General features: G+C 43.5%; 3 protein-coding genes across 3 annotated transcripts; 2 read left to right on the top strand and 1 right to left on the bottom strand.

Moving 5' to 3' along the window:
• The first annotated feature begins 1833 nt into the window (after nucleotides 1-1833).
• On the top strand, nucleotides 1834-3223 carry LOC115671204 (ylmG homolog protein 2, chloroplastic). The gene is made up of 3 exons (XM_030592697.2): nucleotides 1834-2216; nucleotides 2449-2651; nucleotides 2828-3223. Exons 1-3 carry the CDS (start codon nucleotides 1905-1907, stop codon nucleotides 3087-3089), a joined length of 777 nt encoding a protein of 258 aa, XP_030448557.1. The 5' UTR covers nucleotides 1834-1904; the 3' UTR covers nucleotides 3090-3223.
• Nucleotides 3224-3369: 146 nt separating this feature from the next.
• LOC115671206 (uncharacterized) lies at nucleotides 3370-4668 on the top strand. Its single transcript, XM_030592700.2, has one exon. The coding sequence runs from the start codon at nucleotides 4223-4225 to the stop codon at nucleotides 4556-4558; it is 336 nt and encodes a 111-aa protein (XP_030448560.1). The 5' UTR covers nucleotides 3370-4222; the 3' UTR covers nucleotides 4559-4668.
• A 335-nt stretch (nucleotides 4669-5003) lies between these two features.
• Nucleotides 5004-7787, bottom strand: LOC115671205 (uncharacterized). The gene is made up of 2 exons (XM_030592698.2): nucleotides 7593-7787; nucleotides 5004-5826 (listed from the first exon to the last, which is right to left on the bottom strand). The coding sequence occupies exons 1-2, from the start codon at nucleotides 7666-7668 to the stop codon at nucleotides 5225-5227; spliced, it is 678 nt and encodes a 225-aa protein (XP_030448558.1). The 5' UTR covers nucleotides 7669-7787; the 3' UTR covers nucleotides 5004-5224.
• Between the last annotated feature and the right edge of the window lie 6644 nt (nucleotides 7788-14431).

Here is a 14431-nt window from a genome sequence, read left to right as displayed (position 1 = left end):
TGTTGGCTCTTGGCCGGACGGGCGATAGGGAGAGACAAAGAGAGCGAGAAACGGCTGCGAGGGGAGCAATCGAGCAACCAACGAGGGAGTTGTGAGATGAAGAGAGAGAGAGACAGGGGGAGAGAATATTTGGTTTTAAACCACCACGTACGTTATCGTTATCAGCATACGTAACATATATAATCCTACTCAGATTCATTAAAGAAGTGACGTGTCCAAGTGAGGCGGAAATTAAAAGATGAAAAATTAAAAACCTTGTAGGCTAGTGGGAATAGTTGCGCAAATTCTCTCCCTACTCGTTAATTACCCTCTCTCTCTTCTTTCCGTGTCTTCTCCCCCCTCTCTTTCTTCCTTCATTTCAAATTTCACTCCAAACAGCTCACGCCTCTCTCACTCTCTCTCTCTCTCTCTCTCTCCTCTTTGTCTCGCAAAATCCGATGGCCACCTCCGGACGATCACCATCGTATGCTCTCTTTTTAGTTGCTGGAAAACGATGAAGGCTTGATGGAGTTCGGGTCGGAGAGCTCGATAGCTAGAGCTTCCCTTTGAATAAGAGATTGTCAGAGAGAGAGATACAAACAACGGAATGTTCGCGTCTGTGAGATGCAGAAGAAAGGGCGAAGTCGAACTCCCTGTCGTTGTCACCATCCCACCTCTGCATTCACTGGCACTATCGTCTTCTTTGTTGCCCGCTCGTCTTGCTTTTGTCTCTCCTCTTCCTTCTCCTCGTCCTCCGGCACATTGCCTACGTCCATCGAGATGATTAGTTGCCCATCGGTAAGCTTACATTGCCGCTGCTCTTAACTAGCACATCCTTGCTGCTGCCATTGCTTTTGATTAGTGCTTGAAATTTGTTGCCCTTAATTTTGGGATGATTAGTTGCCCTTGATTTTGTGCATCCTTAAGAGAGAGAGAAAATTGCTTGAGAAAAAAAGCGAACATTTGAGTTTCGTTTCCTTTTTCCTCACTATCGTCGAACATCGCCCGCCTTCGCTTGTTGCCATAAGCCATCTAGTCTCGAGAGGGTATAGAATCATCCCTATTCTTCTCCGTGTTGTGTCCGGAAACCTTGAAGAGGCAATACCGTGCTTGATTGCTGCTCATAGTTTGGATTAAAAAATTGCATCGATTTCGAAACTGAGACTTGTGTTGAAAGTGCACAGACCTGTTCGACAGATTGTTCGTAAGATTTATTTGCGAAATAATACTTTTTACAGTCCAATCCGAAGATTCATTTATGTAGTTTGCATATTATAGATCGATTAGTGGTCATTAAGTGTAATTTTCATGAAATTGTTTTTAGTCATCGAGAGTCTCTTCTGCCTCGTATGTCACGTGGACATGTGTCACTTTTTTAATGGATCTGAATAGGATTACGTATGCCACGTATACTGATGATGCGGTGGTTTGAAACCACCGAATATTTTCTCGAGTGAGGACGGGGCAGCAACAGGACCAAGAGGTCTAAAAGATAGAAATCAGAGTCAGTCTCGGTTCGATTAGGTCCGGTTTAGGGTCTTGAACACGGAACCGGTCTCGAACTGGCCCGTTCGGTTCGGTTCGGTTCAGTTTCCGGGTCGAACCGGACCAAATGCTCAGTCGAACTCCTAACTTACGTGGGCCGTCGGGTCGGATCCGATGGGCTGTCGTCGCTGTGCTGGGCACACCCATGGACCCAAAAGTCGTGGACTCTCTCTCCTTGGGCAAAGCCCAATCCAATACATCATCAACGAACAGTTGCGTGCCACGTGGGCAGTCGATCCGACCACCCCCAAACGACTGCTTTCTCTCTCCTAATTATCCGGTTCATCATCTTCTTCTTCATCAGCTTCACTTCCCCGCCTCCCCTCTCTCTCTCTTTCTCTCTCATCAGCCCGAGCTCTGCGAGCTCCGCCGCGGAGCAAATGGCTTCGCCAGCGGAGCCCCCGCCGCCGCCGCCGTCCTCCTCCGACGAGGCCTGGCGACATCACGCGCCCAGGCGCGCGTTCGTCCCGGCGTCGAACGTCCAAACCCCGCTCGCGCTTCCCCTATCGTTCAGGCCCGCGATGAAGCACCACCGCCACGACGACCATCCCCTCAACCTCGACGCCCTCCGCAGGTCGCTCGCCTCCGCGGCCGACGGGTGCCTCGGATTCCTCCACTCCGTCGCCTCGCGGAGCCCGCTCGTCGGGAAAGTCCTCTCCTTGCACTCCGACTTCCGCAGCATCTGCCGACAGGTAATCCGACTCGGTCGCTCTATGTTGCGCTTGATTCTTGAAGCATTATGAGTTTTTGTTATTCACCACTTGGGTATTCTATGCGAGTTTGTCTGGTAATACCCATTAAGATATTTTATCATTGGTAGCTCGAGCTCGGTCATGTTGGTGCTGATTTCTTGAACTGGTTCTGAATTTATAGTTTCTCTTGTTCTTACGGTGCGCATGACTGTGATTTTGAACTTCAATTCAGATTCACTGCAGGAGCTCTAGGAATGTGATCTCGCTGTCGGGTCACAACTTCGCCGCGGTGTTGCCCGGCGGTGACTCGTTGGCGGGGCTTGTGGTGGCCAATGGCATATCGAATTTCCTGAATATCTACAACACCCTGTTGGTTGCCAGGCTCGTCTTGACTTGGTTCCCGAATGCTCCTCCAGCCATTGTCAGCCCTCTCAGGTTCGTCTCTCGCATCACGGGATCAAATTTTATCATAGAACATCATAATCATCCTGGCAACATGTTTTTTTTTCCTCTTTTGACGTGTGTTTGATTACATGAGGTTTAATTACGAAGATCCACTTTGCGTTATTTATCTAAGTCATTTATTTGTAATCTTTGATGCTTTGTCTCAGCACCCTGTGCGACCCGTACTTGAACATATTCCGCGGAATCATACCGCCGCTCGGAGGGACTTTGGACTTCTCTCCGATCCTGGCATTTCTCGCCCTAAATGCCTTCACCAGTGCCGCAGCTGCTCTTCCTGCGGAGCTTCCTCCAACATTAGCGTCTCAAGAAAATGCTGCTTCTTGCATCAGCTCCGCAACGACTTCCCAGAAGAAATGGGTGAGACGGCTGAGCGGCCACAAGCAAAAGAGCACAACGGGTCCTTTTTAGGCCATTTTTCATCGGTCACTGTTTATGTTCTTTGATATTCCTTTTGTATCCACAGACACGGAAAGCTAAGTATGCTATGATCATGTTATTCTCTAGATAATAATGCTCATTTTGCTTAGTATTTCACTATTCAAGCACAAGATTCAACTGTTTGCCTGCCCTTAAGTTGAACATATCACGACTGCCTAGACAGCTCTTTTCCCCCTATTTTCCTTATCAATTGAAGCGCCGAATTTGCTTGTGACTGTATTCGACGCGGCACAGCCTCTAATAATATGTAGGGGTCTTACCGAATGCGCCCGGTTCATGTTGAATAGTTCGTTTGTGCTTTTGATTCACAAGCTATGACCAAAATAAATCGGTCTAAGGGGCTTGTTAGATTTTCGTTTTATGAAGTATTGCGTATGGTTTCTGACTTTCCGATCGCAGAGTTCTACAGAGAATTTCAGTAAGAATCGGATTCTGCAGAATCCGTCCTGTTTCCACTATGGACGGTCCTCAAAATCTTAAGCAACATGGAAATTTAAGCTTCCTGTTGAAGCTGCCAACTGCAAGTTATCTGAAATAATCCAGAGTTCTTCTTGGTCTTCAACGATTCGTTGGCAAAGACGAACTGTTAAAGGTAAAGAAGATTCTTTTTCCTGAAGGCTCAAACGGATGGTGCTGGATTGTAAAGTTTCTCAATTATTGTCCTGAGCCACTAGTTGCTTGAATAACGGAAGATTTTCCCACCATTTTATGTCTGTGAGCTGAAGAATCTGCAGATTGACAGATCGCAGGGAGTCACTTCTCCTGGAAAAGGCTATGCATACAGTCAGCAGATCAAACTAGATAGTTACACGAATTCTTAAATTCCAACTGTTACCAATGATCGAAGCGCAACCATTTTGGACGCAACAACAGCACTAGAACAAACCGCGCAATGTTGCTTTTCCAACAGGGCATCTATGTAAAAGAAGAAAAGATTCCAGTTAGCTCATAACCTCATTAGTTTGTGCAGACCAGCTTTGTTCCCATATCCAGCAAAGCAAAGATTCCTGTAAAACCCTTCTCTATTGTATCACCTATATGTTGCATCAAGGAAGAAAGAAACCAAGTTATTTCCTCAGAAACCTCTCTGCTTGTCTCTTCCAATGGAGGAAGGATCGACTGCTTCTGCCCCGAGGAGCAGGTTCTCATCGTATGAGAGGCTGGTGGCCATAGGATTGGCAATTGTGGCCGTGGCCTCGCCGCTATTCATCGACCGGGAGCCGGCGGAAGAGGAAGAAGAAGAAGCTGAATTTATCAACTTCGCTGCTTGGCTACCGCTGCTGCTCCTCATGCTGATCTTTGCGATTGCCTTGTCGCCTTTCCTGGACAAGAACTTTGCGAGGTTCGATCCTTACTGGATTCATAGAGTGGGAGGTTCTTCGGGTGGTATTCTCTTTATTCTCGTCGTTCTTGCTCTTATATTAAAGTTGAAAGCTTGAGAGAGAGGAGGAGGAACTCGAAAGGACGTTTCACTCTCCGTGTAATCTATGTCAAGATTTGAGGGCGTTTTGTGAAATCAATAGTGAAAGAGTATCTCAAAGTTTCATCTTTTTTCTGCTTGCTTAGCTTAAGTCGTCTCCATACGATGCTTTAAAAAAACATCCTTAAGAACGAACTTGCTTTTTTATTCGGAGATTCTTTCAGAAAATCCGTCCAAATAATTCCTTCTTGCGAACAAAAACGGAGCAGCTATTAGCTATCTTTCTAACAATAAGAAACAGAACAGTCGCGAGCAAGCCTGAAGTTCAGGAGAAGGGGGATGTGGCTGTTCTTCCAAATTTAGGTAAACGGAGGAAGTTTCCAATTTCTGGTTTACATTTCTCGTCCAGAATTACATTGAGTAGACTGTTCAATCGGCTGAAGCGTTAAAAGTAAAAGCAATAGTGAAAAAGCACTCCGAATAGTGTATTCCATGTGAGTAGATCGCGTAACGACGAACTCTTCAACGTGAATTAAGTACAAAAATAAAGAGCTTACTTCACGGACTGTATATTGCGGGGGGCAAAATGACCAAGATACAGAAAACAAATTACAGTGGCAAAGGAATTGACTAGACAAATACAGAGAGCCAAAAAATTAAATGGTGAACAGCCTTAGAGACTTGATCATAGGGCAAAGACATACCATAGTGCAACCAAACCCGAGGCAACAAATGGCCATAGGTGATGAACTTGAGAAGGATATGCGCTACTGCAGTCGTCATTGGCGCCGCTAAAGCATCCGGGTTTAGTAATCTTGGCCACACCCCCATCTAAAACAAAGCTACCGTTGGATGTGCCATTGCTGAAGAAGACGCACCAGAAGTAAGGAGATCCACCATCACTGCCACTGACTGCAGCTCCCACTTCAGTATGGTTTTTGTCAGTGAGAATTTCTATGCTCTTTTCTTTCTGCATCAAGATTTCCGAGAATGCTTCGGAAGGAGACACATACTTAGTCTGGCACCCAAGTAAACGACCAGTGATAGGGGAAAGCGTCGAGGTCTGAACACCACAATTGGGGGCAAAAGTCTCGGCGAAGTCAGCATCGGAAGGTTTCATAGCTTTGGCGCCTCCTACGGCACCGCAATCACCTTGGTATGCCTTTATGTACTGCAGAGCAATGCACGCTAGCCCAGGGTTGTCATAGAGGGAAGATCCTTTGCTTGCAGTTCTATTGCTGTTAACTACAGCCACCAACTCATCCGCAGGGTTATTGGTAACTTTTACTGCAATCAAGATCACAAAATTGCTTCTTAGGCATAATCATACAGGTGGAATATACTTGAATGTGGAAGAGGGAGGAAAAAAAAAAGACTATCTGAGAGCACACTGCTGATGCTTTTACTTTGTTTACTTTATCTAAAGTAGATATATAAGATAATTTTGATATGAAATTCAGGTGACATGCCGAGTGACAAGTATATCGAAATGCACGATTTCACTATCAACCGCCTTTAAGATGCAGGAGGGATGATGACATATCAAAACTAAATACGTTAAAATTGATGATCCCAACAAGCAACAGGCAATGAGCTTGACTATGATGTAGGAGTGCATAATATCATGCAAGTAGACCTGCATTAGCCCGTTGACTGCAAAATTCGATTTTATCACTGAAGTCAAAATTCTGAGTATGGAATGTCTGCTTGCATCTAGCTGTATAGTTAGTATTGGTGTGTCAGTGTCCATATGAAAGTTTAGGTATATACTTCGATGAATAGAAAAAGCACTTGCAACAATATGGCATTTCTTACCATAACTTTCTGGCAAGAGTCTTGACACAAAACAAGAACTAATCCGTGAAGCATTCACAGACCACAGTTACCTCAGAATATCACGCACATCATCCAATTAACAGACACCAATCGCCATCAACATTGAATTTCTAATATGATGTACTCAAATGAACTTTTCTCTGTCTGCCGTTATTTATAGGAGTAAATAAAAAAACGGATTTCGTGTATCCTCGCACAGTAAGCGGAAAAGAACTGACCTTGAGCAGTTATGCAGCCACCTATTAAACATTTCTGATCTACCAACCCTCCTCAATCCAGACTTAACCACTACCTTAATGACAAATTAATCCCCTGCTAGAATCTTTGTTTCTTACTAGTTACTACAAGGTTTCACTTACTGCAATAGTATTTATGATGAGACTAACATGAGAGAACAAAATAGGCGACGCATTTCACTAAGCTAAGGAGAGCGGAAACAACAGCACCTAGTGGTGATCAAATTTCCAGCCCTTGGTCCTTGAAATGCTCTATGTACCTTTTTCCTCCCTTCATCCCTTAGCTTTTACTTCAGAAAAACAGAGAAATACTAGAAAAGGCAGCTCGACACCCATTTGGGAGGCCTCTCGTATATCACCACCGTGCCCATATATAGTTAGCTCATGCTCCACTCAGAGAATACCCTCATCACTGTTCCCCACATCCAGACCATTCTTTTAAGTCCCAAAATGGAGGCCATTCTAATCTCCTGTTACTAAATTTAGAATTTCAAACCGGCCCGAAAGTCATTTGCATTGCGTTCAATCGCAAGATCCCTTCTTGTTAGGCTTTATTTCCTAGAAGATCCAACCGACATAAATAAAAAAGAAAGAAAGTCAAAACCTCGGTTTAAATTGGTCGGCAGCTCAATCCCGAAGAACCAGCAAAGACATTTTCCGTATCACGGCAGGATCTCGAACGGGAGCATCAGATCTCAGGCAAGAGATCCAACACCAGCAACGCGCACAAACAACGACACCCACTAAATCAAGAATGCGCTCAAACCAGTGCACATAATATCGCAGAGCTATATTTAGAAAGGAAACGGAGAACCCAGAAACATCTCGAGCAGATCAAACGTAATGAACCACCAAGCTGACCGACGCCGGAGCTCAGAGGCCCCCGCGCCACCACCCCACACCACATTCCAAGAAACGGAGACGGAGATCACGGGAATGCAGGCGAAGAGCGGCGGCGAGCGCGGGGTGGGAAGGACTTACTCTGGACGTCGGCGGCGGCGGAGACCGAAACGAGGAGGAGGAGGGAGAGCGGCAGAAGCCATGCGAGCCTCGACATTGTCGGCGACACGGAGAGAGAGAGAGAGAGAGAGAGAGGTGAAGTGAAACAGAGGATGAGATTTCGGGGGCTTGTCTTCTTCAGCGACGGAGTCGAGCGACACGTCAACTTCGATCCCTCCGGTCTCTCGGGCTTTAACAACTACCGGTACGGGGCTGGCTCGACCGTGACCGGCCACCTTAACGGGTCCTCGGGTTTCCAAGCCCGAGTCATGCCCGGTCGGGCGGGCCGCGCTTGCCGAAATTGCCCTTCTTCGGAACGCTATTTACTACGCGTAATTTTGGCGCCTTACTTCTTACTTGAAAAAAAAAAAAGTGAATAAGTGCGTTAAAAATCCTAAAATTTATCACGAAAGTGTAGTTGACTCATAAAACTTTAAAAAAATGTAATTAAATTCTAAAACTTGTCACGAAAGTGCAATTGATTTCTAAAATTTTCAAAAAGTCTTGATCGTACTTTTTGAAAGTTTTAGGACTCGATCGTACTTTTTGAAAGTTTTAGGACTCGATTGGACTTTCGTGATAAGTTTTAGGACTTGATTGTATTTTTTAAAAGTTTTAAAACTCAATTACACTTTTGTGACAAGTGTTGGGACTTTTAGTATGATTATCCCAAAATTAAACAACTTTTGAATTTGGCCCACCATTACCTGTTTTTCATAGTTAGGTCACAAGGTTTCTACAACACAGTCGTTTATTTAAACATGCACAATGGGGAAATATGTTTGTCAATATATATTATTATGATGCCAGCAATCATAGGATCAAGAAGAGGACCACGTTGCACGAATACAATGAGTTAACTAACTTAGTCACAGGACAACCGTTGGACGGCGAATCTACTAAGACAAGGTGCAGCGGAGGAAGAGGAAATTGCATTTAATTTTAGATTTTCATAAGATCCTTAGTTTTCATTTTCTTATAGCAATGATGCGTAAATCTCGTGCCGGTTTTTTCATGCGTCAAATGGAATCAACTGATCATGACAATTCGACAATCGATGGAGACGGATTTTTTATGTCGAGATTAGAGATGGGCAAAGAATCGTTATCCGTCGGACTCGTACGGTCGTGCCATTTAGATCATGTGTTGTGTGTATTCCCACTCGGTGAATTTCTATTAATTATTTCGACCAAAAAAAAAATTTCTATTAATTATCCCCTCCCCGACAAAAAATGGAGAAGACACGCGCGCGAGGGCAAGAACGTCAATTCGCATGGGAGCTGTCGGGAACAGCTGTCCACGTTGAAACCAACGGCTAACACCCTCCTCGCTCGCACCTCCAGCTCCGACGACTAAAAGGAAGCTCGCCAAGAAAAAAAAAAAGAAAAAAGGAAATCTTAAAATGCATGCGAGCATGCATCGATGGCGACGCCGATCAACATCGACCTCCTCGCTCGCGCATGTTAACGCACTCGCTCTCTCCGCCGGCGCGCGGCGGCGCCGGAGAAGCTCTCCCGCTCGGGGGTGCGCAACGCCGGCCGGAATGGCGGGAAAGCAGGCGGTCGCTCTCCTACTCTTCGCTTCGAAGTTCATCGATCGTATCTGGTTGAGCTCAGCGATCTGGCATTTCGTGGATTTGGCGCCTAACTAACTCGACGGAGGAACTCAGGGACCTTGTTGGCAGCGGTATGGCGTATCGTTTCGGAACAGCTTAAAGTTTTTCAGGTGATCCATGGCCCGATTCGGTTGTCACGGTACTAGAGCTGAATTCAAAAAGCCTCTGGGGGGGGGTGGTACGAATAGTCCTTACGCGGAGTGTTAGTTCAGGATGTGAAATAACGTGGATTGAATTGTCATAGTCATGATAGCCTTTTGAAGTGTTTTTCAGATTCTTTTGTGTTGGTTGCTGCGGATGGCGATTTCCACTAGTTCTTTCTATCCTTTCGGAGGTAACACAGAGGAGATTTACTGAAACAAAAAGGGCAGTGGGGGAAAAGGGGGTGGACCGAAGAGTGGTATGTTTCGGGTGGTGATAATCCTATTAAATGGTAGTGGGGGTTGAGACCTTTCTTCCGGGGCTAAGTTTCCGACGATAGGTTTCTTGCCGGAGTTATCGGTTTCGCCTCTTTGTTATAATGCGACGTAAGTTGGGTCGGGAATCAAGAGCGAACCCTTTGTTTGATGCGATCGCTCATTATGCCGTGAAAGTCATCTTCTGCATTAGAAATCGAAGTAAGATCTATGGATGCAGTTAAAAGTTTCGTTATTGACTGTTAATTCCAGTTTCTTTTTCCTCTCTTGTTGAATGCAGATGCTATTGCTGGCAGCTTTTTGGATAAAATATGTAAAGAAGTCAGTTGGTGGAACTCTCAAGATTTGTTCTTTGGCACCTTGTTATTGGGTGCTAGAGTTTGATACTGATCCTTCTTAACATACAATGATTAGAAAAGGGCTTGACCCGCTAGGGAGAGCTTATGTGCCAGCTGTAATATCAAGTCAGCTGCAGATTAAGAATTAGGCAGATTTCCTTCTCCTTTTGCGTTAACTTTTTCCCCTTTTATCGGTAGGTGAGAGCATTCCTAATTATGTACATCACCGATAGCATCTTTTTTGATGTTATTCAGCTGCCTCACTTTTATTTTCTTCGGCATAAACATTCCATATCTGCCTTTCTCTCCACAAGATAGAACTAGGCTTTTTTAGTCAAATTAGATAGATTGGTCCTCACTTAGCAATGCCAATATTGCATAGAAAGCTCTGGGAGGTGTGAACTGGGAAGCATGGACACTCGCCGGGGGCCTCCGTGTCGTGTCGGACACCGACACTCTTTTTATTGTTATTTATTTATTTATTTATAGATCTGAATCAAATTAATTTGATAAAAATAATCATAAAAATGATAATTTATCTTGTATATATAAAAATATATATTTAATATATAACGTGTCGAAATTCTCTATTTTTTGGGAAATGACGTGTCAACGTGTCGTGTCGTGTTGCGTGTCGATATCGGTGTCGGTGTCGGTGCTACTTAGGGTGTGAAGCCTGCGTTTGCTTCGTGTCGATCACTTTTATGCTCTGGCCCAACAGGATCTCTTCGCGATAACACCAGTGCGGTAGGTTGACGATCTTCTGAGGTCTTGGCTGATCTCATCTGTGCATGCTCTAGTTTCTTGCTTTTTTTCTCACTTTTAACCTCTACTTCGAAGTCCGACCAACGAATCAATCTTTTGACCATTGGCAAGTTTGGCAGAAGGAATTGTTTTTTCATTTATTTAATTTGACTAAGACATATAACCAGCATATTGAACAACTCTTTTGCGAGAGCCGATGAAATGGAGTGTATTGTTGGATAGACCAGGTCTAGCAACTACTGCGTTGTGTTTACTTAATATTTTGTCAATTGGTGTCCATTGTCTAATTTCTTATCCAAAATGTTTCTTCACACTTTCTGACGATCTATCAGTTTGTGTTGTGGTACTATCTCTTTTGACTCTCATTTTGTGTTTAATTTGACAAAACACTTACGCGAGTGTTTATCTCAGACTAATAACTGTTATGTTGGCATTGTTTTTCATGCTCTTTTTCCATTCGCTTCATGGCAGTTTTGCAAGCATTGACTTTCTATATCTTTGGAAATTTTCTTCGGAACTATAGGTGGCACAATATGCTTCAGACAGTGGGAATGGTAAAGCTGCTCTCAACAATGTCGATCAATGTCTCAGTTACTTCATTTGAAACTTTGGCGATATATATTTAATTCGAGTTGAGTTAACGTAATGTCCCTGCTGTTTTTACTGTAATGATGAAGTCAAAGCTGTATACCAGTGAGTTCATACTTGTTTTTATTTTAGGATTTAATGAGCCTTGCTTGTTAATGATTATTTGGGAATGCTTTTGCTTGCTTGTCAGCATCATATCCAGTCTATTCAGAAGATGATGATGACTGAATTTTGTAACAGGTCATTGACAGATTTATTGCTGTAATGATTCTCTTCACATGAATTATAGAATATAGAAATCTAAAAATTCTGGGGATACGAAATTCTTTTGTGGGTTGCGAACAATGCACCAAAGCCAGCATATGCAACCACATTTTTTTTTTGTGAAATAATATTTCTAGAAAAATAGCATCTTCATATCCTCAAAAGATATTCGACTAGCACTCCTTCATTTATCCATTACTCCTTCAAACTTTTCTTGCTTGCAATGTGTTTAAGGCAAAGAAGCTTCATTTGGGAAAAGATTTCTAAATCCTAAGAGTGGAAAGTCAGGGGTTGAAGCCTTTGAGAAGCTTTGTTCTGCCTGAGTTTTCATTTCTAAAGAGGATGCTCCTATATTCCCCTAAAAATTAAATACTCGATTTCAGATAAACATTGGGTGCCTTAGTTGATACTTAAGGCTGCACTATATGGGTTAAATCCAAGTTTGGAGGGAACGAGTGGAATGCAGTTTTACTCTTCTTTTCTTTATTATTGATAGGAATTCCCTTGTTAAGACCCTATGAACTGATTGAAACCTCAGATTCATACTAGAACCGCGATATATTCATCACTTGAACATCTCTCACCTTACCAAAGCACTTGAATATGTCTCACCTTATCAACTTGTCCCTATGTAATTACAAATGTTATATGATCATCCACAAACAGGAGCAAGCGTCATTTTAAGAGAGCTGAAAATTTCTTTATTGTAGAGCCTTGAAAGAACTTGATTCCTTGCTTCTGAATGCATTAACAAATGAATTTGATGCCTCGGTAAACTCCATGAAAGCCACGACAGGTATTGCAGTTGATGCATCAGATAGGTATCACTTCATCTCTTTCCTGTTCAAATGCAGGCACACTCACGCGCACACGCACAGATACATATATGCTTTTGCTCGTTTCTGTTTACACACACACACATGCTTTTGTCTCTGGAAACATGCTATTCTCCTTTGCTAGTGACGGTTTATTTTGAGTGTTCAGCTTAGTATGCATTTAAATGGTTAATCCTAAACTTTTAGTTCTTCCATTTACTGTCTCCTCCACAGTGTTCCCCAAGACGTGTTGGACAAAGGCAAGGCTGCGGCAGATCCATATAGGATTCCAGGAGACGGGAACCCGAAATACTAGACCTGAAAAGAAGCAGTTGGATCAATTTTGTGATTGTTGAATTACTGTGCTTCCTTTCTTCTGGAAAACCTCCCTCTGATATGATTAAATTCAACTAGACATCCAAACTCTTACCCGCTGAATTATACAGTTTAGGAAACCGGGAGTTCTTCGGTTTGATGGTTTTTCGTTGTACCATTCTAGATGAAATTCATATCACGTCAGATGATTAGTTCGAGCTTTCTGTGTTGGAACATTTATGTGGTTTTTCTCATGTGAAACTGCATCATGCTGGTTAAAAAAAGGAGCAACATCTCGCAGGTATCTCCGTCATACCCTCATTCCTCAAAGAAGGGTGGTCGGAGGTGTCCGTGTTATAGCATCGTTCCTCGATCGACTATATCGATCGGGTCCTCTGCGCATTGAAGCGCATCACAGCAGCCCTGAAGCCTTCAGGGTAAGCCCAAACCGCCATAGCTTAGATGACCAGTTCAAAAGAATGTGCAGTGGTGTTTCTTCTTCACCATCACACGATGCGCGACGATGGATTCCTTCGTGTTCTACACAGGATTTGGCTTAGAGCAGGTCTGGGTGTTCATCTTTTCGGTGCATGAAATTATCTATAATATCATTATCAGCGTAATGTACGGAAGCCTTCTCAAGACAAAGCGATTAGGGAGCAATCATTGTTTTTTTTTGTCAAAGGGTAGACCGATTGTCTTCCCTAGTTACAAGAAAGATCCACTTCCCAACATCCCACATGCCCTTATCATAGCGAAATTTACCTCGAAAGATGCAATCGATCTTACTCAAATACATGCTAGGTAGTGATGTTTACTAATTGCGTCCATGGCTAAGTTAGATACTTAGGCTCCCGTTTGTTTATTTTTGCGGAAGACGAATGATTTGGAGAATATTTCTTTAAAAATGATCGCTCGAATCGTTTGAAATAATTAGCCAATAAAAAATGTTATTATCGACAACGATTTATGTCCTAATATTTTCGTGAGCAATGGAAATATATTTCGTTCGTTTGGTAATTTTTGCAAATGATTCAAAAGATTGTTTTTTTTTCGAAAAAAAATTCGCGAAACGAACCGCAACCTTAATCACCGTAATGCCAACTTAATCATTTGATTGGGGCCCAAATGTTATTGATATATTATAGATGTAAGGTTAACACATGCCGCCTTCCCAATACGGCAATCTGTGTGACACACCTTCACTAAACTGACTTGTTCATGTGCAGGTTCTTTCCACCCTATAATGGTTGATTCCTCGTAGAATTTATCCTTGCTGAACTGTCCTTGTCACATCTAGCTTGTGTTAGCGCAATTGAAAATTTCTTCGAACAGCTATGGATCGGTGGACCAAGATCAGGGGATTCGGGCCCCAATCTCCCCGACCAGCGTCAGAAATCCCAAGTGGGCTCCTTTGACCTCAAATCAGAAGAAAGAGCAGCAAAATGCAAAAAAACAATAATCTACGAAGCCCCGACCCTGTTTTTCGTGCAACTCGTAGGCTTACGGACAAGAGCGCAGGATAAAATAGCATCACGCAATGGCGCAGAATCCCGTGGCCCTGGACCGCGAGAGAGGACCATCTTCATCATCATCATCAGCATCGTCGACAATCACGCCATCGATGATTCGTGTTCCTCTCACCCTTTTGTCCTGTTCCGCCATTTCTCGATGTACCGTAGCGTTATTCCCTCCTCGCTCACAT

Source organism: Syzygium oleosum, unplaced genomic scaffold, assembly GCF_021117445.2.
Source record: "Syzygium oleosum isolate NSW1041296 unplaced genomic scaffold, Sole_v2.1 Sole_v2.21, whole genome shotgun sequence".
NCBI lineage: Eukaryota > Viridiplantae > Streptophyta > Magnoliopsida > Myrtales > Myrtaceae > Syzygium > Syzygium oleosum.
The sequence above is the reverse complement of the archived record's forward strand: the minus strand, read 5'-3'. Positions and strand labels throughout refer to the sequence as shown.